Raw genomic sequence first — 27,989 nt, 5'->3', positions numbered from 1 at the left:
CATTCTGCTGTTACCACTAGATATCTTGGTCCTTCACCTTTTTCTAGATTATAAATTTGGACCCACAGGGTGAATATGTAAAGCTCTAGCCTTAGACCTGGGGTATGTTTGCTTTAGAGAATTGGAAGACACCAAGGTTCTTCACAATACTTAGGTCCAGATCTAGGGACAGGGGACGCAGATTATTTCTTGTGTGCATGATGCCTTTGGGAATGCCCTTGCTCCCGATTCTTTGGGGGTTTTGATTTTGCACCAATGGAAAATGAAGAGGCTGATGATCTGAAAGGTCCTCTCCCAGGAGAACCCTGAGCAAGTGGAGAGGGCATCCCAAAGCCAAGGCTACTGTTAGTCTGTATTGGCCCAGGGACAGGCATGCTCTGAGCAAAGGGGGCCATGCAGGGGCCCCCAGACATAGTCTTTCTTGCAGAAATGCTGGCCCTCCCCACGACAAAAGGTGTGTTCTGGCTGGTCAGGCCTTGGGTGTTCTGGCTACAGCCTTTTCAAAAGGGTGTGATGGTGCTAGTTGTCCCACTTGGCACTGCTCCAATGCTGAATGCTTCAGAGTTGGAGCTCATGTCTGGGGCACTGATCCCACAGTCCATAGGGGTCACCAATAGGGGTCACCAATCCCCCAAAGGCAAAAGGTCGTGGGGCTGTGCTGCCAAACACTGAACCACAAGCCCCATTCTGGTGGGTCTGGTTGACAACTCCAATATCAGTTGTACTAGGTTGACGAAAGGGAAAACCTGCTAGAGTACTGCCCAAATTAGGCAAGATGCTGGCAGGGATGTGAAAGGTGGAGGCTGAGGGTGTCAAACCCCCACTGGGTGACTGCGTGGTACTGCTGAAGGCTGGCTGAGCTGGAGTTAGGGTTGAGGTTGGGGACACCACTGCAGAGTTTCCAAAAATGAAAGAGCTACTGAAGCTTGGGCCCAGGGCTGGTTGGAGGGCTCCTGGCTTCTGCCCACCTGTAGCCCTGAATGCTGGCTGGGAGGTGGCTCCTGGGGAGAGTGGGAAGGATGGCCTCGAGCCTGACCCCAAGGAAACTGCAAATGCTGAGGTTGGATTGGAGATGCTGGATGATAATGAGGGCTGGTTTGTGGTGACCAGGGCTGAGGCTGAAAGAGGATCACCCACACCCCGAAAATTGGCAGTGCTTTTATTTGGGGATATCTGGACAGCACTGGTAAGAACCTGGCTAAAGATGGTGACTGTGTGTACAGTGGGAATGGTAGCACGCTGCTGTGGTGGGAAGATGAAGCTTGTGTCTGGAGAGAAGCTGGCTCTGAAGGCACAGGCAGCCCCAAGAAGTAAAGTGTGGCAAGTAGAAGGGATGGAGTAAGTGCTGTCCATGGTACTGGTAACATTCATGACACCAAAATCCAAAGGCTGTGTGAAACAAGAGTCTTTGGATGTGCTGGCTGGGGTGGTGGCCATGACTACAGAAGTCGTCTTGACCAGGCTATGCAGCAGATGGGTAGAAGTGGGAGGAGCTGGAGGAGAGGTTTGCTTGAAAGAGAAGTGAGCTATCCTGGGCAAAGTTTTCAGAGGTCCTAGGCCACCAAAGATAGGCTTGAAGGTGGGAGCGAAGACAGCTGGAGTTGAAGATGCTGCAGACACCACAGAAATGCTGGAATATAAGGAGCATCTGATCTCACTGTAGGGTGGGGGCCCCCAAACAGGGCTCGTTGTGGGGCCAGCAGAAGTTGCAGCAGGACATGAAGATGCAGGAAAATGGGGAGCTGGGCTACTCACTCCAAACAAAGTACTTTGCACAGGAAGTGTTGGGGGGGGCATGGGAGTCCTAGGAGAGGGAGATGAGGGCCATGTGGCATCAGTGACTGGACAGGTGGGAGAAACTGGGGTCAGCAAGATGAATGTGGCTGTGGGATGTGAGTCTGAAGAAGTGCCCAGCAGGGACCCTGACTTCGTGCAGGGGAAACCATGTAAAGACAGCAGTCTCCAGACCTCCAGAGGTGAATGGGCTACACTGACATCCTCCCCAGGAGGCTCCTGCCTGTCTGCTAAGCTTTCCATCTGTGGATTTGTGCCCTGGGTTGGAGCTGTGCCTGCAGGAGGCATGGGAAGAGACAGCGAAGGCTGAGCAGCAGACCAAGTGTCAGAGCCAGAGTGGGTGGTGCCCTCGGGCATCTCCTCTCTGGCTGGATTGCTCCACTGGAGTCTACCTTTTTTCCGTAAGGCCAAGTCCCCTTCAGGGTCTGCATCCCCTAGCTGGGCAGGTGAGGTCTGTGACAGCAGATCCCCAGGGCTAGAGAAAAGCTGAGGCGTCTGCAGACTTGGTTCCCCAGATGCTGCTGGGAACTGGTCTGAGTACATCGGGACCAGAGAGTGAGAATGATGACCCTTGCCCTTCTTTTTTACAGGCCTTTCTGGTGGCTGCAGGGAGGCACTGGGAACACTTTTCTTCCAAGACTCAGAGAAAGCTCTAGAAGAGCTGTAGGAACTTGCGATAGCATTTCTCCTGGAGCCGAGGGGGCCGCCACCTGTGCGTGTGCTGGCCAAGGAGTTCATGGAGGAGCAACTGGGCCTCTTGTTCAAGCTGTGATCTGAGCTCCAGGAGTCGAGGCTTCTCTTCAGAGCCCCAGGCGTGGGCACAAAAGAAGTGAGGACTCCATTTTTCATCAGGGGCTTAAATGTGGATGGTCTGGCCTCGGGGACTCCTTCCCTTACCTGGCAAGCCCCGGGGACGCGGTGGTTCTTCCAACCTCGCCCTCCCTTTCTTGCAGTCTCTGAGGGCCCTCAGCACTGTCTCCTTGGCACTTGGGTCTGGGGGCTTCTCCGAGGGTGAGGACCCTGCGGAGTCCCTCACCTCTGCTGGAGGGCTGAAGAGAAGCACTTTCGGCTTGGGAGGTGCTATCTTGATGGTCACCGGGCTGCACACGGCCCCGGGGTGCCGCAGAGACCAGATAGTCCGCTGGAGGTAGCTCTCCCACCAGTCCGAGGGAAGGGGCCCCACAATGGAATTGTGGGCTCTCTCCATGGGAAAGCGCCTGCAAGACTCATTGGCCACCCACGCGGTGGGACTGGCGGGTCGCAGTTTGGCGGCTTCCTCCCAGGTCTGTGCCGCAGGGCAGGGCAGGCGCGACGGACTTGCCGAACCCGGTGGACCTGTTGAAGCGGCTGAGCCGGTCGGCGGTTCGGCGGCCTCCCGGTCTCGCCCGTGCGCACCTCTGGGACGACGGCGGGGACCCCAGCTTGCCCAGTAACTGCCCATGAGGAGCGATGAGGTGGGTCGGTTCCCGAGGTTTCTGACTGACTCAGCCGGAGTCGGAGCGCGCCTTGTTCCGCTGACGGTTGAACCGGATCCCGGCGCAAGGAAAGTGCGCGGGTCTCGGGGCGCTCGGCAGCCCCATGGGGACAGGGGACAGTGGCCGCCGCAGCTCCAGCAGCTCGCTGCGCGGTTCTGAGGCTTCAGCGCGGCGCTCAGGCCTGTGCGCTCTCGGCGGCGGCGGCGGCGGCGGCGGGGACCCGCCAGGAGCGAGCGCGCGGCCTCGCTGGGTGCCCACAGCGCCGTCAGGGACTGTGCGGCCCGAGGCCCCGCGCCGTCCCGGAGCTGCAGTCGAGTTGCCGACGGGTCTCCAGCTCTGACCGCGGCCGCTCAGGGGTCCGGGCGTGCGGCCCCGGCACGGATGGGTCAGCTCGCAGGTTCCCCAGAGTCGGGGTGAGCCGTGAGGTCCCAGCCCCGCAGGGTGGGTGCTGGCGGCGCTCGGGGTGCGCAGGGCTGGAGAACAGACCCGGGGCTCCGAGCAGCCTGCAACCCTGGACACCGAATTCAGGGATCGAGCTGACGTTTCCCTCGCTTCTCCTTTCCTGCTGCCTCTACGTTTTCGTCCCCAGGGCCGATCCTCCGCCGGGAGGACGAGCTCCGAATGCTACGACCTCCCGGACGGGTCCAGGGTCTTCCCGAGGTCCGAATCCTGGTCACCCTCCAATTGCAGGCGGGACGACAGGAGGACCCTGGAGAGGGACCCAGGGCCGGTGGCTCCGGGCGCAGCGAGTCTAGGGCTCTGGCTTCGGGCCGGGTAGGAGCAGGTCAGGACGGGAGACACGCGTGACAGACGCGCCCCTCCCAGGGCCCGGACAGATCCCCTTCTCGAGTCCTTCGTGACTGCCTGTGGATGAATCTACTCCTGGAGTCTGCCCTCGGGAAAGAAAACTTCTCCGTGTTCCATTAAGTTAAAAGTACAAAGTTTCTGAATGAAAGACCCGAGGTACAGCCATTTCTGGACAAAGGAAAGGGCAGAAGCCTTGTGCTTTCCCGGGGTCCAGGCCCGGCCCGAGGCTGCTCTCCCTCCTCCGCGGGGCGCCAGCGGCCTGGGTCCTTCCAAATAACGACTTTCGTGAGTGCTTTCCCGACGGTGTATGTGCTGCCAGCCTCTCTAGACTTCAACCCATCCTGAACCAGATGCCAGAGTCTCTTTTTCACAGATAAAGTGACCACAGGGTCAGCCCCAGGGCTCCCCAGCCCCAGCGGACACTCGAGCCGCCATTACTGTTAACCCAGAAAGTTCCCTGGTGGCTTCCCCAGGGGGTAGAGAGAAGGTGGTAGGACCCAGCACCAGGAGGCCAGCTGGGGGAGGGGAGCCCAGGGCAGGGGCCGGGTAAAGACCCTGAGCCGGGGCTCTAGATTAGTGTTCACTAGGCAGGCGAGGCAGGCAATGGGCCCTGAGAGAGCAGACAACATGGGGGAAGATTCTGGCCACAGGACGAGAGTGGGTCCATGGGATGATTCTTTAAGAGAAAGTAAACATGGGCAGCCGGGGTGGCTCAGGTGTGATCCTGGAGTCCCAGGCCACATCCGTTGGGCCCCCTGCATGGAGCCTGCTTGTGTCTCTGCCACTCTCTCTCTCTCTCTCTCTGTCTCTGTCTCTCATGAATAAATAAATAAAATCTTAAAAAAAAAAAAAAGATTAACAGGAGAGAAGACATTCTCTTCTGTTTAAAAAAAAGAGGAAGTAAACATGAGAATAACCAACATGTTCAAAAAATGGGACCTAGTTAAATAAATTATAGAATAGCCATAAGATAGAATAACAAAGACAAGGCAGACCTTTATATATCAATGTTTGTCTATGTCCATGATACATAAGATTTCTTTTTAACCCCATATAATTTTTAAGGTTTTAAAATTTATTTATTCATAAGAGACACACAGAGAGAGGCAGAGGGAGAAGCAGGCTCCCTGCGGGGGGCCCAGGGTGGGACTTGATCCCCAGACTTGGGATCACCAACTGAGCCAAGAGCAGACTCTCAACTGCTGAGCTACCCAAGTGCCCCTCATATAATTTTAAATTTGTGTGAAAATGTAGATACAGATTTTTAGATAGAGATGTGGTCACAGAAGAAGGGAGGATATTGACCAAGTTATTAACATCATGGTTATCCCCAGTGTGGTACTGGAGTAGGTTTGGAAGGAATTCTTTTTGGTTTTCCTGCATTATTTCATATTTTCTACAAGATTATATCTCATAAAAAATCAAACTATTTCCATTTTTTAAAAGAAAGATTAAAAAGGGGAAAAGGTTGGTTACAAAGAAGGTGTATTTGAACTCAATGTTTGGAGCCAGGAAACGAGAAGGAGGCATTGCAAGAGTTCAGGAATCCAGTCAATGAAACCTAAGTAGGGATGTGAACTTTGATCCTGGACAAAGCCTTGCTAAGGTGCAGGGAGAATGAGAAGCGATAACAGAAGATTACTCTGAGCATTCTTGTATGCATGATGCTTGACAATAGTATCACTGAGTTGGGGGTTCCTGCCAATAAGGAAACAGAGAGCATCAAAAATCTTGGTGTTCAAAGAAAAAAAATTATCAATTGGACTTCATTAAAATTAAAAACTACTCTGCCCAAGACACTATTAAGAGAATGAGCCACAGACTGAGAGAAAATACTTGCAAAACCTATCTGGTATAGACCTGGTATTGAAAATATACATAAAACTACCAAAACTCAGCTCCCCCATGCTGGTGTGTTCTCTCTCTTTAATAAATAAATAAAATCTTTTTAAAAAATGGGCAAAGGATCTGAATAGGTAAGTCGCCGTAGAAGATATGCATATGGAAAGATGCTCTACATCAAACATCATGAGGGAATTGCAAATCCAAGCATCAATGAGATACCACTATACACATATTAGAATGGCTACAATCCAGGATACCGGCGACACCAAAAGTTGGTGAACATGCAGAGCAAAAGGAACTTTCATTCATTGCTGAGGGAAATGCAAAATGGTACAAGCCGCTTTGGAAGATGGTTTGGCAGTTTCTTATAAAATTAAACATAAAAAATAATAATAAAAAATAAAATTAAACATAGTATTACCATGCCATCTGGCAATCACACTTCTAGGTATTTACTAAATGAGCTGAAAAGTTCTGTCCACACAAAAACCTGCACATGAATGTTTATAGAAGCTTTACTTAAAATTGCCAGGAATTGGAAGCAACCAAGAAATACTTCAAAATATGATAAACTCTGGCACACTCATACAGTGCCATATTATTCAGCACTAAACAGAAATGAGCTATCAAGTCATGTAAAGACCTGGAGGAACCTTAAATCTGTACTGCTACATGAACAAAACCAGTTTCAAGAGGCTACATACTCTGTGATTCCAACTAGATGACAGTCTGGAAAACACAAAACTGTAGAGAGCAAATAGATAAGAGTTTTTGGGAAATGGGAAAATAGGTGGAGCACAGAGGATTTTATTCTATATGAAATGAGAATGGTGGATACATGACATTATGAATTTGGTAAAAACGTATAGAATGTACAACAAAAAAGTGAACCCCGATGTAAACTATGGACTTTAATTAAATAGTAATGTATCAATATTGACTCATCAGTTGTGACAAATGTCCCACACCAGTGCAAGATGTTGCTACGAGCGGAAACTAGGATTGGAAGTGGGGGGACTGGAGAGTATACGCAAACTTTCTGTACTTTCGGTTCAATTTTTCTGTAAATCTAAAATCGTTCATAAAAAAATAAAGTCTGCGGGCAGCCCCAGTGGCCCAGCGGTTTGGTGCTGCCTTCAGCCTGGGGTGTGATTCTGGAGACTCAGGATGGAGTCCTGGGTCAGGCTCCCTGTATGGAGCCTGCGTCTCTCCCTTTCCCTTCGCCTGTGTCTCTGCCTCTCTGTCTGTCTTGAATAAATAAATGAAATCTTAAAAAAATAAAGTATGTTAATTTAAAAAATTGAAATAATTTTTCAATGCCTTGGAGCTTGGACTCCATGCCTCACTTCTCTTAAAATTGCACTTCTCTTAAAATTGCTCTGTGATGGGGTGCCTGGGTGGCACAGTAGTTGAGCATCTGCGTTTGGCTCAGGTTGTGATCCCAGGGTCCCCACAGGGGGAGCTTGCTTCTTCCTCTGCCTATGTCTCTGCCTCTCTTTCTGTGTCTCTCATGAATAAACGAATTGCTCTGTGCTTGTACAATAGTGTCATAGTTGCTCTGTGACTTGTACAATAGTGTCATAGTATAAATCGCAGGTATGTCATTATTTTGTTATTTAAGTAAGTTAAGCACACATCCAGCACACTATCAGGTATGCAAGAAATTATGGCAATTTTTAATGGTCTTAGTCCACAACATTGACAAGCAGTTTAGTGTAGCTTAATTTACCCATCTGCCCTTCTGCATAACCTAGCCTCCCCCAGAATCTAGGGCCAGGGCCTTGGGGTGAACTCAGATTGCTTCTGAGAAAGCTGCCAGCAAATATGTTTTAAAGAACCAATTAAGGGTTGCTGTCACTGTGCCCAATACAATTGAGTGGCATGGCAGTGGAGGTAAGGAACGTGGAGGTAATGCACATGGTGGCTGGAAAATTATCTAAAGGCACAGGTTGCGGTGATGCTGGGTGGGCCACGTAGAGAGAGAGACGGGGCAGGGTGCTGCCTAGGAAGATGACAGATGGTCTGTCAGGGAAATTCCAGAGGTGAGGATGGTAGAGACCCCAATGGCAACCCTAGGGGAGAGGGAGGCTGAAAGTGGCCTGGGTGGGGGTGCGGAAGGAGTGTGGGATGGCTGGAGCATAAGGCAGATTCGGAGCAGGATAAAGCGGAAGGAGGCCAGACATAAAAGCAACATGGAGGCAGGGAACGGGGTACAGCCATGCCCTCAGGCTCTGTCCTCTGACCCAAAGAGTCCTCTAAAAGAAGTGCCAGTTTCTGTATATAGAATGATGCTATTTACATTTTTAAAAATTTATATGTATTTTCAAAAAAAGTAAAATAAGCCAGTTTCTGCACTCAGGCCAGAAGAAACTGGTGGCTTCCTCTTCTTACCTCTTGGGACAGTACTGCTAGGAAGCCATGGTATTAGAAGACCAAAAAGGAACCCTAACAGCTGCAGGATGGTGGCTGCCACCCTGAGAGCTAAGATAACACAGGTGCCAGAGGCATATCAGAAGCATCCAGCATCTGTAGAACATAAAATTTTGGAGGAAGGGAGCCAGATTCCTCAGGGTGGGTTGCTGGCCTGCTGTGCTGTGATTTCTTCAGGTCTCTGATGAGGTTGGTTGGGGAAACAACCCCAGAAACTGGAAGAAGCAGTTGCTACTGGAATGTACTGTTGCTGCCAGTGTGCAGTCAGGATGATGGGATGGTGTGTGCAACAGGAACAGGGAACCAGCAGGATGGAGGACGTCCCAGTCCTCTAGCCTCCTCTAGAGCTCCCACTGGCACAGCCCAACTATAGGAGTACAGGATGGTTTGCAGTCTCATCTCTTGCTTTACAGAGCAGACTGAAGAAGTGTTAAAACACCATTAATATCAAGTTCAGAAACACCCGAATGACATATCTCTTGACACATAAATATGTGGCACATCTCTAAAGAACTGCAAAAGAACAATAAACCTAAAATAGCAATGACTCTGGGTAGAAAGAAAAGATGAAAATGAGGAGAAAGATATCTGAGGCTCTAAGGCTGTTGGCAGTGTTTGATTTTGTAAGCCATACTGGGCAAATCTGTATGTTCGTTTTACTTTTTTTTTTTTTTAAGATTTAATTTATTTACTCATGAGACACACAGGAAGGCAGAGACATAGGCAGAGGGAGAAGCAGGCTCCATGTAGGGAGCCTGATGTGGGAACTCGATCCTGGGACTCCAGGATCACAACCTGGACCAAGGCAGATGCTCATCCGCTAAGCCACCAAGGCGTCCCTGTTTTACTTCTTGATATTGCATTTTTGAATAGTGTATGGTTTTATGCATTCAGATTTTCACAGTGAAATATACTGTATCATATTAAATCTTATGTTGTTGAAAACAATTAAAATATTGCAAAAAATTTTAAATCTTAAGTCATCTTTTGCATACCAACTAATATAGGTACTGGAGATTCTAATAAAATTTGGAGGTTAGCTCATTGAAAGAAAAAACTTACAGCATTTCAGATTGCTTTAAAAAAAAAAAAAACTCAGAAATATAAACCCACTCTAAATGTTTTGCTTTCTTGGCAGTGTATGGAGGGGAAAAAATTCCCTGGGAAGCTGCAGTAAGGCCCACGTAAGCTCAAAGTTGTGTGTGGAAATCTGTCAGCTGAGTGAAGTTCTTAACTGCCTAATCTCCCCTAACTTTGTCTTGTAGCCCTGCCTGCAGCTCAGGGGGATCCAGTACTCCATGCACCTGCACCACTGCTGGTGAAAAAAGGGCATGTGTGCCCAGGTGTTAAGTTTGCGATTTTAATTAATGCTTATATTAAATTTGCTAGGAGGATGCAGCATCTGGAAAGCAATTCATGGCTCTTCTGGAAACATCTGAGCAATCTGCTCTCTGCAGAAGCACGTTTGCTGAGGATGACAAGTCACAACGGAGCCCAGTCTTCTCTATAAGTGGGGCATGTGGTCTGGGGCTCCCCACACCTCGCAGGGGAGTACCTGCCTGCATTTATGTGTAGCGGGAACCTCCTTTGGTGAGTATTCTTCAGAGCCTTCTGCTCTCAAAATTTGATGGTGGTTAAAAGATTTTTGAAAGCTTTTCTTATTCTTACTTACAGCCAGCTTCCAGCTTCCTGAGTTTAGAAGGGACTCGTGTTTGGCTTACTGCTTTTGCTGCAGTCATCTTGAAATTCTTAATACTTTTTCATGAGAGGCCTTGTGCTTTCATCCTGCACTGGCGCTGCCGATGGGTTAGGCAACACAACCCTCATTGATTCGCTCCTTTCCCAAATTAATGTACTTTATCCTCACATTTTTCTCTTCTAGTCTTTATTCTGTACCCATTTATTTCTTATTTAAGGCATTTTACATACTTTCCAGATATTTTACATATTTTCTTTATGCTTTTTACAACAATTTGTGTGCAGAGTTCTTTCCCTTTTCCCTGTAACTAGATCTCTAACATCCCCTAAGTGCTTTAGCTTTTCCCTAATTTCACAATTAGCTGTGTGCAACTTCTATTCTTCTTCCTTCTAATAGCCTTAAAAAAATTTTTTTACGCATAATTCTTCAAATTCTAGCATTCTCCTTTTTGGTCAAGCTGTATCATCTTTGAACATCTCTCCCATTACTACAGAGATTTTCTTTTCTTTTCTTTCTTTCTTTCTTTCTTTCTTTCTTTCTTTCTTTCTTTCTTTCTTTCTTTCTTTCTTTTAAGATTTTATTTATTCATGAAAGACACAGAGAGAGGCAGAGGGAGAAGCAGGCTCCCTGCAGAGAGCCCATTGTGGGACTCCATCCCAGGACCCGGGGATCACTGCTGGAGCTGAAGGCTGATGCTCAACCACTGAGCCACTCAGGCGTCCCTACAGTGTCTTTCCTATTTTACACTTTTCCTTCACTGATTTATACATTTCATTTTCTCTTTCTTCATCCTTACTCCTCCTCCTCAATTCCTTCCTTTCCCTCTTTATTTGTGTTCATCCTCATATTAAATGTTTTATATTACTTTTTAATCCTTGTGTGTTAAGCAAGATTTCCAGTTTTATTTTAATAATGCTTTTAATTATTCTTTAATTTTTATATATTTATATTATTTAAAAATATATTTTTACTATATATGTATATGTAATTTATATTATTTTAAAATATTTTACTATATATACAAGTATATGTATATATGTATACAGATGTATATTTATGTATACATATATAAATGTATATATATATATATGTGTGTGTGTCTAGAAATTCAGGTATTCTTTTTAAATCCTATATCTTTACTCTTTGCCTCTTTGCTTAATTTGGTTTTGTTTTTTGATACTTCTCCTAAGTGTTTCAGACCATCATAATGCAAACATTGTGCTGTCGTACACACCCTATTTTCATATTGTTTTGTTACTTTATCTGCTTCATCATAAGCTTGTCTTTGGAGGATAAGTCAGAACAAATGGGGTGTGGAGAGAGAAAGAGAGACAGAGAGAGAGATTTTAAGAAATTGACTCACCCCGTTGTGGGGATTGGCAAGTCCCAATCCTGCAAGGCAGGCCACTGAGCTAAAGACCCAGGGAAGAGCTGATATTACAATCCTGGTCCAAAGCCAGTCTGGGGCAGAATTTATTTATTGTTTTGATGACACCTACCACATTGTATAGGGCATTCTGATTTGCTCAAAATTACTGATTTCAATATTAATCTCATCTTAAAGATATCTTCATATAATATCCAGACTGGTTTGGGTTTTGTTTTGTTTTCAAGATTTTATTTACTTATTCATGACAGACACAGAGAAAGAGAGGCAGAGACACAGGCAAAGGGAGAAGTAGGCTCCCATGTCAACTGAAAGAATATTTCCAATATTCTTTTTATCGGACACTCTTTTTATTGGATGGAAGACATTTTACAATTCTGGGAACTTTTTATTGGATGGAAGACATTTTACAATTCTGGGAACTTCAAACAGGTGAATGAGTTTGAGAATTGCCCACTGGGAGACAGCATGATTTCAAAGATGGTTGGGCCCAAATTAGAGGGTGATATGAAAGATCTAGACAGTGGCTTTGGGGCTTATAGCCTAATGAGTAAAATTCAGCAATGAGAAGCAAGTATAAGCTCTGTAATAGAGGATGGTTTTTGATCCACCGACCTCTGGGTTACCGGCCCAGCACGCTTCCACTGCACCACTCTGCTTGCTGTCCCAGTTTTCCTATCTATTCTGTTAATGATGAAGATCAATCACCTTTTCTGTGTTGAGAAAATTCTTTTTTTTTTTTTCTGAATGTTTTCCTTTCTGATAGCTTTTGCCATCCTCCTTTCTTCCATGTGTCAGAGATCCGCTCTTTCACCACCAGGTGGCCGAGGGCCATCTCTTCTGGGGCTGCACTTTTCCAACCTGCCAAACAATGTCCAAGCTCGGGAAACTATTCTTTTTGCCCTTAATTTTGTTTATTCTTCTGGAGCTGCTCTTTGCTCAGAGAGCCGAGGAACAGCGCGCCAAGCAAAACTCCGGCGGAATCTGGAAGTCGTGGAGCCCACCCTGCTACTACCATCAATCAGAGAAGAATCGTGTTGACCACCTCCCACGTTTCCTCCTTAAAAGTCTCATGGACCACCATTTGGATAAATATATATATATATATATATATATATATATAAATATATATATATATATGGTTATTTTTATTTGCTTGCAAGGGCACAGATTTTCACAAGGACGATGCTCCCGAATAGAAGGAATAAACCCAATTTATTGCTCAAATGATGATATGGTGGCCACAATTTCAGTTGGATCTCGTTTGGAACCGTTGTGACAGGCACACACACAGAAATTTAAAATGTTAAACTAATAAAGACATAAGCTTCCATTTCCTGTGGCTTTTATCAGAGAGCAGAACTTGTTAGGACTTCTCGGAACACTAGACCTCGTGCGTCGCTGCCTCTGTGTTAGGTCCCAGGGCCCGTCTGGACAGCTGTACACTTCTCATCTTTACAAATGTCAAATTTTGCGTGATGTGCAATAATGAATTCACTCATTCACAAGGCTAGGCCATGTTACTCCATTTCAGCGTCCGCAATTAAACTGAAGGAGCAGCCTCTGCAACGTCTTCCCTCTGGGGAGTGGTGAGCGCAGCGGCCAGCACAGCGACAGCCTGTCTCGGATTCCCAGCAGCGCGCAAAGCCCTCCGGGGCAGAGCCGGGGCGCGCACACGCACTGCACAGCTCAGGCGGCGGGGGCGGGGCGCCGGGGACCGGGGGAGGGCGGGGGGGGGCGCCCCTTCCAAGGGCGGAGCCCGGGCACAGGCAGCCTTCCCCGGGCAGAGCTGGGGCGCGCACCCCTTGCCCACCCAGCTGCTGCAGCGCAGGACCAGCGTCCCCTGGCGGAAACAGACGAAGAAACACTGCTAGTCCCCTCTGGGCCGATTTCGGATTTCCCTTGCTTCCAAGGAGGCTCTCATTTCAAACGGCCTTTAAATTTGGGCCTTCTTAAGGCAGTCCAGGTGGGATGGAGCTTCTGTTTAGCGAAGATTTCCTCGGGCCAAGACCAGGACAAGGATGGCCTTGAATTCAGATTTGTTTTTCCAGACTTGAGGTGAAAAAGGAGGGAGCCCAGAGACCGGAACCAGACCACGGGCAACTTGTTCCTCTTGAAGTAGAAACAGATGGACCTAGGCAAGGGAAAGATACGGGAAAGGCTCAGAGCCAGGCTCCCATCAATCTCTGGGCTCCCATAAATCCCAAGGACACTGAGAGGCCCCAGAGTCAGGCATCCCAAGGAAACAGAGATAAAGCAGCAAAGACAGAAAAACAAAAACAAAAACAAAAACAAAAACAACCACCAGGCTCCCTAGCTCCGAAATGCTAGGGAGTATCTTCCTTTGATGATTAGCACATAATCACAGAAACTCACCAGACCCCAAAGCAGCCATATGTCAATCACTCAAGACAGCACAAAGAAATCTCAAGGCCATGGGCTCCTTGGTTAGGTTCTCAATAAAAGGCTAACCCAAAAAAGCCTTCAGTGGCAGCCTTGTTGGGACCCCTTTTACTCCTGAGAGCTTTCTCTGTACCTGCTTAATAAACTTCTATGGCTTTATTCACTGTCCAAGATCCATTCTTCGACTCCGTGAGAAGAACCAACTGGTCCTGCATCACTCTTAAGCCTCCAGGGAAACTCTGGATCCAAGTAAGGTGAACTTTAATTACTCCTTTCAGGCTTTTACCCTCCTAGATCTTTTTTGTTCCAAGGAGATGCTGCCATCTTCAAAAGCATTCTCCCAAAAAGCAGTTTTCTTTCATACTTTTCTGACGGCAACTTGGAGTCAGAAATACATTTAAAATCACAATTCCATGCAGTATGCAAACAAATCTGTATCTATATAGAGAATATATCTAACTGAATCTGTCTCTATCTAGAGAGAGAGAGAAAAACCGAACATCACCAAACAATACTTTACCACTTGGGGTTTCTTCTGATATTTTCTATTCCCATTAGATTCTATTTCATTTATTAAAATACCAGTCTTGATCTTTTTTTAAAAAAAAATATTGATTTTATGCTCAGGTCATGATTCCTGGATTCTGGGATGGAGTCCTGCATCAGGGTCACAGATGGAGCCTGCTTCTCCCTCAGTCTATGCCTATATCTCTGCATCTCTCTGTGTGTCTCTCATGAATATTAAAAAAGAAAAGAAAAGAAAAGAAATCCTCTCTGATTCAGCTTTTTCCACATCTATCCTACACATGTGAGGTGGTTTCTTTTCCCCTTCACCTGCTGAAGAATTCTCGCACCCAACATACTGGATTCTCTACTTGGAGAATTCTTACCTCCTGTCTCTATAGAATTACTCCTGCCCTGGCCTTTGGTCATATGGCAGGACCAGTGAATCCAAAGGCTTTAGATAGATGCCCTCCTTTCTCTGTGAATACCTCGAAGATATTTGTATATTAAGTTCCCCTTCCATTTTCCCTAGGATGAGTAATTGTTACCTTCCATTGCTATGTATGTGTATAGTTCAATTGTTCCCTGTCATTTTGTTGTATGTGTAATTTTTTTGTGTGTGTAACCACTACTGCAACCAAGTTACAAAGCTATTGCATTACCCACAAAGATCTCTCTCCTGCTTTCTCTCCACCCACCACTCCCCATCATTCTTAACTCCTGTAACCACCAATCTGTTTCTCATCCCTCCAATGTCATTTTGAGGATGATATATACGAGAGATAAGAAAAAGTATGCGACCTTTGAAGATTGGCTTTTTTCATTTAGCACAATGCCCTTGAGATCCATCTAAATTGTTGCATACATTGGTAGTTCGTTCTTTTTTTTTTTTTTTTTTAACTGTTGAGTTGTATTCCATGGAATAGATGTGTACCACCATTGGTTTAACCAATCACCTGCTGAGAAACCCATTTGTTATTTCTAGGTTTAGGCTATTACAAATAAAGCTTCTCTGAAAAATAATGTATGGTTTTTGTGTAGACCTAAGTTTTCATTATTCCTAGGATAAATGCCTGAGAGTGGAATTGCTAGATTGTATAGTAAGTGTCATGTGTCACTTCTTTAAGAAACTGCCAAACTGCTTTCCCAAGTGGCTTCACCACTTCCCAAATGCCATCAGCCATGCGTGACAGATGCAGTTTCTCTGCATCCTTGCCAGCCATAGGCAATGTCAAACAAATAAAATTTGTTATTTTAACTCTTCTAAAAGACGTGCAGTGATACTTCACCATGATCTTAATTCATACTTCCTAAATGACTAGTGATATTGAACATCTTTTCATGTGCCATTTGTATATCCTCTTTGGTGAAATGTCTTCTCATGTCTTCTGCCGATTTTGTAATTCATTGTTGTTTCAGTGTTGTGTTTGAGAGTTCTTTGTATATTCTAGATATGAGTCTTTGCCAGATATGTGGTTTGCAAACATTTTCTCCCATCTGTAACTGACCTTTTTATCCTCTTAAGAGAGTACTTTGCAGAGCAACAGCTTTTAGTTTTGATGAAATTCAATTAATCAAATTTGTCTTTTATGTTTGTGTTTTTGGTGTCATGTCTAAGCCTCTCTAAGCCTGAAGTCCTCTAATTTTATTTTTTTCTTAAACTTTTATAGTGGGATCCCTGGGTGGCACAGCGGTTTAGCGCCTGCCTTTGGCCCAGGGCCCTATCGAGTCCCACATCAGGCTCCCGGTGTATGGGGCCTGCTTCTCCCTCTGCCTGTGTCTCTGCCTCTCTCTCTCTCTGTGTGTGACTATCATAAATAAATAAAAATTAAAAAAAATAAAACTTTTATAGTTTAATGTTTTACAGTAAATCTATCATTTCCAGTTAATTTTTAATAAAGTGTAAGTTTAGGTTGAGGTCATGCTTTTTTTGCCTATGGATATCAAATTTCTCCACCACCATTTTTTTTAAAAGACTAAGACTTTCCTCCCTTCACTAAATTCCTTTTGTACTTCTGTTAAATATAACTTGGCTGTATTTGTATGTGATGATTTATGGTTTCTCTATACTGTTTCTTTGACTTATATGCTTATCCCTCTGCCAGTAATGCACAATCTTTACTAGTGTGGCTGTAAAATAAGTCTTGAAATAATAAGAGTGATTTCTTCCACTTTGTTTGTCTTTTTCTCAAAATTGTTTTAGTTATTCTAGCTCATTTGACTTTCCATAGAAATTTTAAAGTAGTCATGTTTGTATCTAAAAAAAAAAAACTCACCTGGATTTTGATAAGAATTATGTTAAACCGGGGATCCCTGGGTGGCGCAGCGGTTTGGCGCCTGCCTTTGGTCCAGGGCGCAATCCTGGAGACCTGGAATCGAATCCCACGTCGGACCCCGGTGCGTGGAGCCTGCTTCTCCCTCTGCCTGTGTCTCTGCCTCTCTCTCTCTCTCTGTGTGTGTGTATGACTATCATAAATTTAAAAAAAAATAATCATGTTAAACCTATATCTAATTTTGAGAAGACTCGACATCTCTTAGGCTTCTAATCAGTGAACACAGAATATCGCTCTATTTATTTAGGTCTTGGATTTCTTTCATCAGCATTTTGTAGTTTTGTATTTTCCAGCATGTACATGTTCTGGTAGATTGGCATCTAAGTTATTTTTTAAGCTATGTAAATGATACTTTATTTTATTTCTGAAGCCTACATGTTTATTGCTAGTGTATAGAAATAAAATTGCTTTTTGTATTTTGATCTTGTATTCTGAGACTTTGCTGAACATATGTATTAGTTCTAGGAGGTTTTTGTTTTAGGTTCCTTGGGATTTTTCTAGGTGAACCATCTTCAAATGGAATGGAAGGTACAATCCTTAGGCAGAGAGGGAAGGGAAATGTGTATTTCTAGAGAAAGATACAATCCACTGAGCAATCAACTGCACACATCAACTCACAGTTGGCCAAAATTGTGGAAATGAATGACAAAGTGTCCCTGTGTTTCTGGGTAGGATGAGTATTTCACCTAAGACCAAACTGCAGTATATGTCAAGTAACTCCATACTAATGACATCGCTGGGGCTTGGCAGAGAGCTCTCCCCATCTGCCAGGTAGCTCAGTTGCAAAGGATTGCAAATCTAAAGGGCCTGGGTTTTAATACGGTGAACACTTCACTCAATAAATCTGGTTTCTAGTTCCTTTTCTAAAACACCCTAGTCTAGAAGGATAGCTTTCCTATACACCATGGACTATAAGTCTTTTGTACTGTATTCCTGGGTAAATCTCTATTAAAAAGTGCTAAAAAAAAAAAGTGCTAAAGTTGGGGTGCCTGGGTGGCTCAGTGATTGAGCATCTGCCTTTGGCTCAAATCATGATCCCTGGGTCCTGGGATCGAGTCCTGCATCAGACTCCCCTCAGAAAGCCTGCTGCTTCTCCCTCTGCTTATGCCTCTTTCTCTGTCTCTCATGAATAAATGAATAAAAATCTTTTAAAAAAATAAGTGCTAAAGTCATCTTCTGCTTGGAATAGAGTAGTAAATCCTAGCTACTGGTTAAGGTTGATGGTAACTGACTTTTTGGTATTCTCTCACTCTAAACAGGTAAAAGACAGACTCAAACACAAACTTCCTTCTTTGAAGGAAGCTGAGGACTCCCAGATTTAGGGAAGGTAAAGACCATGCTGCCTGGACAGGGACTTGAACCCTGGGCCCTCAGATTAAAAGTCTGATGCTCTGCCAACTGAGCTACCCAGGCTCAAGATAAAAAGCCTTCTCCATATCCATAAAAAGGATCAAGCTTACTAGTGTGATCAATACATTCTTGCATTCATTCAGGAAAGGCAACCCAGCAGGTGTAACCTCTATAATCAATTCACCCAGCACTTGTTTATGTTTTCTGTAGGTAGGTAGAGTTTAAGTGGCATCAAGAAAACAATCCTTATTTGAATACTGTTGTAAAAAGGGAAAATAAACAAAAGAAACCAACTGATTGCTCCCAATAAATATTTATGGAATGCTTAGCAAAATCTGCCAGCTTTTATTTACTGGGCACCAAGAAATAACCAAAAAGGACAGAAAGAAAAACAAAGAAACAATAAAATATAAATAAATAATAAAAAACGAGAAAAGTGAAAGGGAACCAAGGGAGAACAATGGTAAGAATCTGCCAATTTGGTAACATCTACCGATTTTTTTCTCCGTTCAAGAAAAAAGGTGAGTCATTAAAAAGGAAGGGAAATGTCTGGTGACTATGGATGGCCCTACATTGTCCAGTTCACTGGTGTTCTTGGCTCCTATAAAGAATTTTGACAACTTGGTATCCCCTTTGACATTGTTTGAGTGGACATGCAGCATTTTTCATCATATCTTCAAATTCTTTTTTTTTTTTTTTAAGATTTTGTTTATTTATCCATGAGAGACACAAAGAAAGAGAGAGGCAGAGACATAAATAAGGGAGAGCAGGCTCCCACAGGGAGCCAGTTGCAGAACTCAATCCCAGGACCCAGGGATCAAGGCCTGAGCTGAAGGCAGATGCTCAACCACTGAGCCAACCAGGTGTCCCTTGTCATATCTTCAAATTCTTCTGAAGATATTGTGACATATCACAGGAATCTAAAAAGTTTAGTAATTTAATACTTAGCAATATCCCTTGAGAACTAGAGGGAGGGAGAGAGACACAGAGAGACCCCTTCTTTAACCTTCTGTGGAAGATTTTACAATGATCCTTTATCTCCTTGAATTCGTTATTTCCATTCCATGTCTCCCATAGAATTTTATCCCAATACCATCATTTTTTATTTAATCTTTCTTGATTCTCCTACGGACTTCTAGGCACCAAATACAGGTATAAACATTGAAATCTGCAGTTATTTCCTGTGATCCCAAATCTATGTTAAAAATACTTCCCTGCTGGGGCACCTAGGTGACTAAATAGGTTAAGTGTCTGCCTTCAGCTCAGGCTCAGGTCATGATCCAGGGGTCCTGGGGTCAAGTCTCAGAGTGGGGCTCCTGCTCAGCGAGGTGCTTGCTTTTCCCTCTCGATCGGCTCCTCCCCCACCCTCAGCTCCTGTGCTTTCTCTCTAAAATAAATAAAATGGTGGGTTTTTTTGTTGTTGTTTTGTTTTGGTTTTGGTTTTGGTTTTGGTTTTTGTTTTAGTATATGTGCTGCCAAAATGAGCACTAAAATTGTTATTTTTATTTTTATTTTATTTTTTTTTTTTTGTGTAAAATTGTTATTTTTAAAAAAAATAAATACCTCTGTGGATTGGGTTAGATTTGCATCTACTTGTAGTGCAAAATAATAGATAATTTGAAGACACCCCCCCAAAAAAATAAATTAAAAAATTTGAAGACCCCCTTTGCTGGAAGATGTAATGGATGTGGATGTACAATTTGTTATGCTCCCCCTCCTTCCCCAACGAAATCCTGTAAGAGAGCACCTCAACTGAAGGAGGCATCTCTGACTCAGTATCTCCAATTGTTCCCATTTTTTAGTATACGTGCTGCCAAAGCGAGCACGCTCTCCAATTGTTCCCCACTGGGAATCCGCAAGGAGGGTAGTTCCGCACCCAGGACAGGGAGCCTCAGGCAAACGGGTGTTTGCTGAAATGCCTTCATTTACCACGCACAAGGGTGAGATTTTTCCGAGGGGGGAGGGGGGACATGGGATTTGGAGCTGTCCTTCCCTGGCGGACTGATTCCCAGAAGAATTTTAGAAAGGCTTTTCCTTAGGAAAGGTTAACCATGAAAGATCTAGAAATAGACTCAGTTAAGCTGTTTGCATACAGCTGAGCTGGAGTTGCGGTCAAACTCGCAGGAGAGGATGGCTCCGACTGGGTGACAGCTGGACCCCGCTGCTCCCCGCTGTGAGCAGACGCGTCCTCGCCAACCTTCAATCCCAGGATCGCACTTAGTTTTTCCAATATGAAAATGGTTTCATTTCTTTCCCCCTCGTCCATCTTTTTCCTTCGTCCTTCCTCGCTCATTCCTCGCTTTTCTTGGCTTTAAACCCGGTCCCCTGAAGAGACCGGTGGTTGCGGCAGCCTCTCCGCGTTCCCGCCTTCCGGATCCGCCCCAGTGCAGCCCTGGAACCCCCTTCCCCACCCTGTCTGGACCCGCGCGCGGGGAGGAGCCGCGGGGTGTGCCCTCACCCCCGCCGGCCCTGCGGCCCCGGGTCACGGATGTCGCTTCAGATCCCACCGAAAATCGCCAAGACGCTTTTCTTTGCCTTCCAGAATCCGATTCCGATTGGGTGAGTGTGGATCCGGTCTGACGGGGACCAGGACTTGCTGTGCTTGCACACAGGTTGTCTGCGGGCGTGTCTGCGGGCACAGGCTCCCGGCAGTCTGTCCGTCCCGCGGGCTCTGCGGCCGGAGCGCTCGGGACCGTGACATTCCCGCCGTGTCACGTCCTCCTGCTTTTCCACTTCGCAGGGGTGGCTGCCTTGGAATTCCTCCGCCTTTTTCCAGTGACCAGCCCCCTCCTTGTTCTTTAGATCTCAGTTCGGACGTTACCCCTTACCTCCTTCTGAAGGCTTCTGCTGACTCAAAACTGGTTTTTGAAGCTCCTGGAATACACCCAGGATTTCTGAGATTATTTCAAGTTTATTAATAGCACTTATTACGTGCTATAATTTTCTTGTAAATTTCTTCCCTAAACGTTAGCATGCTCAGGGCTCAATCCTTAAACACCATGCATATGCAAATGTCTCTTTTCATCTTGACCTGCTCCTTCAAACTCCACAGTCACTGATGCAACTGCTTTCACCACAGGTATTTTATTTTATTTTATTTTATTTTATTTTATTTTATTTTATTTTATTTTAGATTGTATTTATTTATTTGACACAGAGAGAGCACAAGCAGGGGGAGCAGCAGGGGCTGAGGGAGAAGCAGGCTCCCCGCTGAGCAGGTAGCACTATGTGGGGCTTGATCCCAAGACACTGGGATCATGACCTGAGCTGAAGGCACACACTCAACCTACTGAGCACCCCTCCGCAGGTATTTTAAACATAACATTGTCAAAAACGGAACTCCTGCTCTTCCCCCCACCCCAAAGGAGCTCCTCACCCATCCTCCCCATCTCAACAAGCAGCTGCTCCAGCCATGCAGTTGTCTGTGGATTCTCCCTCCCCCTGGGATCCTAGATTCCATCCATCAGCCTCGCCCTTGAACTGTATCTATTATCCAACCTTTTCTTAACTATTTTCGTTGCCCTCACACTAGACATCTACCATCACCTCTTGCAATTTTTGCAATAGACTCTTCACTGTGGCCTTCCTGTTTCTATTTCTCTTTTCTATCTATTTTCTAAATACAGAATTAGTGCAAAACTCTCCAAGGGTTCCCCTCTGATGCCAATATAAAAGCCAAAGTGTTTCTAGTGACTTGCACAGCCATCGCCTGCCCTATCCTCTCCCTCCATTCTTCTTCTCCAGCCACACAGCCTCCTGCTCATCCTTAGACAGTCAGCACAAGTCAGGCCTGCCCCAGCCTCAGGGCCTTTGCAGTCCCTGTGTGCTCTGCCTGGAAACACTTTTGTTTCTCTGAATAGGTTCCTCATTTCTTCCTGTCCTTTAGGTTTAGGTCAAATACCACCTTCTTGGGACACCTGGGTGGCTCCAGAGGTTGACCATCTGCCTTTGGCTCAGGGTGTGATCCTGTCCTGGGATCAAGTCCCACATGGGGCTCCTTGCAGGGAGCCTGCTTCTCCCTCTGCCTATGTCTCTGCCTTTCTCTCTCTGTATCTCTCATGAATAAATAAATAAAATCTTAAAAAAAAAAAAAAAAACAAATATCACCTTCTCAGGGAAATCTTACCTGTTCAGCAAATTTAAATTTTTTTAAAAAAAGTATTTATTTATTCATGAGAGACACAGAGAGAGGCAGAGACATAGGCAGAGGGAGAAGCAGGCTCCCAATAGGGAGCCTGATGTAGGACTCAATCCCAGGACCCCAGGATCATGACCTGAGCCAAAGGCAGATGCTCAACCACTGAGCCACCCAGGTGCCCCAGCAACTTTAAAATTTCAAAACACTTTTTAAGAAGTCATCCCTATTATCTTCCTCCTTTATTTTTTTATTAGTACTTATACCATATATTTTAAAATTCATTTGTCTGAATTTCCCATTAGAAAGCAAAAATCCCCCCCCCCCAAAAAAAGAAAGCAAAAATCCATGAAGACAGAGATGTTTGAACAAAACTATTGTCCCTGTATCTAAGGGAATATGTGTCATACAGCAGCTACTCGTTAACAGTTTGTTAAGTAAATGTTGAATGAATGGCCTACCAGCTACATAGGAAGCGCTCAGTAAACAAGTCTTCTGCAGGAGGATGGGTAAGCAAATTTCAGGAGCTTAACTCCGAAAGGGGACAGGAATGGTCTTTTCATAGGTCAAGTGTTCTAGATTCTGTGTATATGGCTCCTGGTCACGTGTATAAATCTGAGTTGCTAACTGTGAATCTTATGCCTAACTCTGTGGTCTGCCAAGCTAGTCAGTGTTTGAGGAGGTATCAAAGCTTGTGGTGGGACTTAGCACTTGATGTTCCTAGTCCCACCTGCTGGGCCACACGTGTTAACCTCTGTCATCATTAGTCCTTCCCCTTCTCAGATCTGTAGCTGCCCAGGAATAAAGCCTGACTCCTGAGCCACTGGTGCCAAAGGATGAGGATATAATGCACAGGGTTCCAAGGAATGGGAATTCTGTTCTTAAGAGGATGCACATTCCTGGAAGGCTTCTGAATATTGCTCTAATAAGAGATTTTACTTATTTAGTTGTTTAGTATTTTTGAAATAGTAAAGCAATCACAAGTTCAAAATAATTATACAGTGACATTTCCCTTATCACCTACCTACCTACCTGGTTCCTACTTTGTTCTGCTGTTCTTAAATTTGTACCTATCCTTCTGAAATTTCTTTATCCACTTTCACCTATATATATTCCTTGGTTCTGGGCCTTGCTTTTGATACTTCACTATATGTTGGAAATCTTTACATGATACAGAGGAAGCTTCCTTGTTTGTTCTGTTTTATTTTCTTATTGTGAAATAGAATACACAGAGAGGTAAATAAAATCTACATTGTCAGGTTAACAAGTAATTATAAAGCGAACATCTAACCGTCACTCAAGACTGATCAGGGAGTTGCTGGCAATCAGGAAATTGTGTGTCTCTTTCCTGTATGATTTCTGCCCCCCACCCCGCCATGTTCTCCTTATGCCCCCAGGAAAATTCCGTTTTCCTGACTTTTACATTAACTGTGTATTTACATTCTTGATATATTTCACCATGTATATATATATATATATATCCCTAAACAATATAACCTAATTTTGTTTGGTTTTGAAACTTATATAAGCATAATCCTACTAAATGCTTCCTTTGTGTCTTCCTTTCACAAAATTATGTTTGTAAGGTTCATCAGTGTTGTTTTCTGTAGTTCTGACCTGTTGTCAATTGCTGAATAGTATTCCACACTGTTTATCCAAGTTAGTGCAAATGTGCATTCCAATTGCTTTCAATTGTTGACTCTACAAACAACACTAATGTGAAAACCCTCTTAAAAATCTCCTGCTGTACATTTGCATATATTTCTCTTGGATAGAGATCTAGGATAACACGGTATGTGTATCTTCAACTTACTAAAGTCCAACTGTTTTCTTTTTTTTAAAGATTTTTTAAAATTTTTATTTATTTATGATAGAGAGAGAGAGAGTGGCAGAGACACAGGCAGAGGGAGAAGCAGGCGCCATGCACCGGGAGCCCGACCTGGGATTCAATTCCGAGTCTCCAGGATCGCGCCCTGGGCCAAAGGCAGGTGCTAAACCGCTGCGCCACCCAGGGATCCTTATATCCTGTTTATTCGATACAAAACGTGCACCCTTTCTATTCCATTGGCCCTTTTGTCTGTCCTTGCACAAATACTACACTGTCTGAGTTGGTAAGGTTTTAAACGAAGTTTGGCTTTGAGGTAAATTTTGTATATAACATTAGTTTCAGGTGCACTACATAATACTTTGATATTTGTATACAATACAAAGTTATCACCATACTAAGTCTAGTTACCCTGCATCATTATCTGATCCATGCCTTCCACCCACCCTCCAACCTCTCTTCTCTGACAACAACCAGTCTGTTCCCTGTGAGTTTTGTTTTGTTTGTTCCTTTGCTCTGTTTTTTCAGAATCCATGTAAAAGTGAAATCATGCAGTATTTCTCTGTCTGATTCAGCTCACTTTACCTATGTGGCACATGCTGGCCCACCAGCATGAGAGGCTACCAGGAGGTGCTGAGCCAGGGGCTGGCTCCTCAGGGATGTGGGAGGAGAGTGCTGGGGACCCAGCCTCAGGGCACTTGTGTCCTGCCCACCTATGCCTCTGCACCTGTCAGGCAGAGGGAACAGGCAAAAACCGGGCTTATCAGCACCCCCTCTATGAAGAAGGTTCCACTGGTCCCTGCCCCTCCAGCAGACACTTTAAGCTTAGTAAATGAATCTCCTTGACATATAATCAGTCAACTATGGGAAGAGTGAATCAACCTAGGAGCCTTTCAAAAGGAGTATCTCAGACTCCACAGCCCCCCAGGGACCTAGGACATAGGCCCCTTTAGCTTCCAAAGCCAGGCATTTTGGGAGCGTCGGGACTCTAGTGTGGGTCCTGGAATGGGACATAAGCCCCTTGCTCCTCCAAGAAACTCCAGGCCTATAAGATTCCTCCTGCTGTGTTTCTGGTCCCAGAAGTAGAGTTTCTGTCTCTCCCACCCATCTGCTATGGCCTTTTCATTCCCTGCTATGGATGGAGTTGGTCAGCTATGTGTCACGTCTTTTCCATGGGAATCATTACTTTGGTTTCCAGGTAAGTTGGACCGAAACAAAGGTTCCAACGTTTCTAACAGGTTTGAGTGGAGAGCAACAGACCTTCATTGGGCTTGACACCTATTTATATTTCCTTTGTAACATGTTTGCTTTGAGGAGGTCTGTCCTTGGCCTGGGCACATCACTTGGAAAGAAAGACCTACTCAAAGTTAATTAAGAAATGAGCTCAATCCCCCCTTTGAGAGATTGGTAAGGGCTAATCTCTCACATTGCTGAACATGGCTCATACTTTCTGGTCTACAGAAAGCATACCTGGTCTACAGAGAATCAGGTAGAGCTGTTACTGAGCTACCCTATTGGGACATCTAGCCTGCCAGCCCACCTTTCAGACTGAATTCATGTTTTATGAAACTAAGTCATTTTTTAATGCAATGTAACTGACAAGGGACACAATCACCCTAAGATCTCTGCTGGTTGTTTATTACCACTCTCCACTTTATTTATTTATTTTGTTTTTTTGTTTTTTGTTTTATAATAAATCTATTTTTTATTGGTGTTCAATTTACCAACATACAGAATAACACCCAGTGCTCATGCCATCAAGTTCCCCCCCCAGTGCCCGTCACCCATTCACCCCCACCCCCCGCCCTCCTCGCCTTCCAACACCCCTAGTTCGTTTCCCAGAGTTAGGAGTCTTTATGTTCTGTCTCCCTTCCTGATATTTCCCACACATTTCTTCTCCCTTCCCTTATATTCCCTTTCACTATTATTTATATTCCCCAAATGAATGAGAACATACAATGTTTGTCCTTCTCCAATTGACTTACTTCACTCAGCATAATACCCTCCAGTTCCATCCACGTTGAAGCAAATGGTGGGTATTTGTCGTTTCTAATGGCTGAGTAATATTCCATTGGATACATAAACCACATCTTCTTTATCCATTCATCTTTCAATGGACACCTACCCTCCTCCACAGTTTGGCTATTGTGGACATTGCTGCTATAAACATCGGGTGCAGGTGTCCCGGCATTTCATTGCATCTGAATCTTTGGGGTAAATCCCCAACAGTGCAATTGCTGGGTCGTAGGGCAGGTCTATTTTTAACTCTTTGAGGAACCTCCACACAGTTTTCTAGAGTGGCTGCAGCAGTTCCCATTCCCACCAACAGTGTAAGAGGGTTCCCTTTTCTCCGCATCCTCTCCAATATTTGTGGTTTCCTGCCTTATTAATTTTCCCCATTCTCACTGGTGTGAGGTGGGATCTCATTGTGGTTTTGATTTGTATTTCCCTGATGGCAAGTGATGCAGAGCATTTTCTCATGTGCATGTTGGCCATGTCCATGTCTTCCACTGTGAGATTTCTGTTCATGTCTTTTGCCCATTTCATGATTGGATTGTTTGTTTCTTTGGTGTTGAGTTTAATAAGTTCTTTATAGATCTTGGAAACTAGCCCTTTATCTGATACATCATTTGCAAATATCTTCTCCCATTCTGTAGGTTGCCTTTTAGTTTTGTTGACTGTATCCTTTGCTGTGCAAAAGCTTCTTATCTTGATGAAGTCCCAATAGTTCATTTTTGCTTTTGTTTCTTTTGCCTTCGTGGATGTATCTTGCAAGAAGTTACTGTGGCTGAGTTCAAAAAGGGTGTTGCCTGTGTTCTTCTCTAGGATTTTGATGGAATCTTGTCTCACATTCAGATCTTTCATCCATTTTGAGTTTATCTTTGTGTATGGTGCAAGGGAGTGGTCTAGTTTCATTCTTCTGCATGTGGATGTCCAATTTTCCCAGCACCATTTATTGAAGAGACTGTCTTTCTTCCAATGGATAGTCTTTCCTCCTTTATTGAATATTAGTTGACCATAAAGTTCAGGGTCCACTTCTGGGTTCTCTATTCTGTTCCATTGATCTATGTGTCTCTTTTTGTGCCAGTACCACACTGTCTTGATGACCACAGCTTTGTAGTACAACCTGAAATCTGGCATTGTGATGCCCCCAGATATGGTTTTCTTTTTTAAAATTCCCCTGGCTATTCGGGGTCTTTTCTGATTCCACACAAATCTTAAAATAATTTGTTCTAACTCTCTGAAGAAAGTCCATGTTATTTTGATAGGGATTGCATTAAATGTGTAAATTGCCCTGGGTAACATTGACATTTTCACAATATTAATTCTGCCAATCCATGAGCATGGAATATTTTTCCATCTCTTTGTGTCTTCCTCAATTTCTTTCAGATGTGTTCTATAGTTTTTAAGGTATAGATCCTTTACCTCTTTGGTTAGGTTTATTCCTAGGTATCTTATGCTTTTGGGTGCAATTGTAAATGGGATTGACTCCTTAATTTCTCTTTCTTCAGTCTCATTGTTAGTGTATAGAAATGTCACTGATTTCTGGGCATTGATTTTTGTATCCTGCCACGCTGCCAAATTGCTGTATGAGTTCTAGCAATCTTGGGGTGGAGGCTTTTGGGTTTTCTTTTTTTTGTTTGTTTGTTTCATCAGTTTTATTGGTCATATATCCATGATTCATTATATAAATCTTTCAAAATAACTAGATATTACAAGAATAGTTTACAATTCAGCTCTCATTACACAAATACTTGATAAAGGAAAATATTTTTACAAATACGTATGCTTTCTTATAAGAATACTTTTTTTTTAAAGATTTTATTTATTTATTCATGAGAGACACAGAGAGAGAGAGAGGGAGGGAGAGAGGCAGAGACACAGGCAGAGGGAGAAGCAGGCCCCACGCAGGGAGCCTGATGTGGGACTCGATTCCGGGATTCCAAGATCACACCCTGGGCCGAAGGCAAGCACTAAACCACTGAGCCACCCAGGGATTCC

The 27,989-nt window shown here is 44.5% G+C and overlaps 1 protein-coding gene and 1 non-coding gene across 2 annotated transcripts; both read right to left on the bottom strand.

The window, feature by feature from the left end:
* Positions 1–182: 182 nt before the first annotated feature.
* On the bottom strand, positions 183–20,320 carry POM121L2 (POM121 transmembrane nucleoporin like 2). Its single transcript, XM_041771122.1, is given in 6 exon segments — positions 183–626; positions 628–2,676; positions 2,678–3,048; positions 3,051–3,227; positions 3,284–3,893; positions 20,138–20,320. Coding segments are annotated over 6 exon segments (3,834 nt in total).
* Positions 18,018–18,090, bottom strand: TRNAK-UUU. The gene has a single exon. It is a non-coding gene; the product is annotated as a tRNA-Lys (tRNA).
* Positions 20,321–27,989: the final 7,669 nt, after the last annotated feature.

This window comes from Vulpes lagopus, chromosome 10, assembly GCF_018345385.1.
Source record: "Vulpes lagopus strain Blue_001 chromosome 10, ASM1834538v1, whole genome shotgun sequence".
NCBI lineage: Eukaryota > Metazoa > Chordata > Mammalia > Carnivora > Canidae > Vulpes > Vulpes lagopus.
The sequence above is the reverse complement of the archived record's forward strand: the minus strand, read 5'-3'. Positions and strand labels throughout refer to the sequence as shown.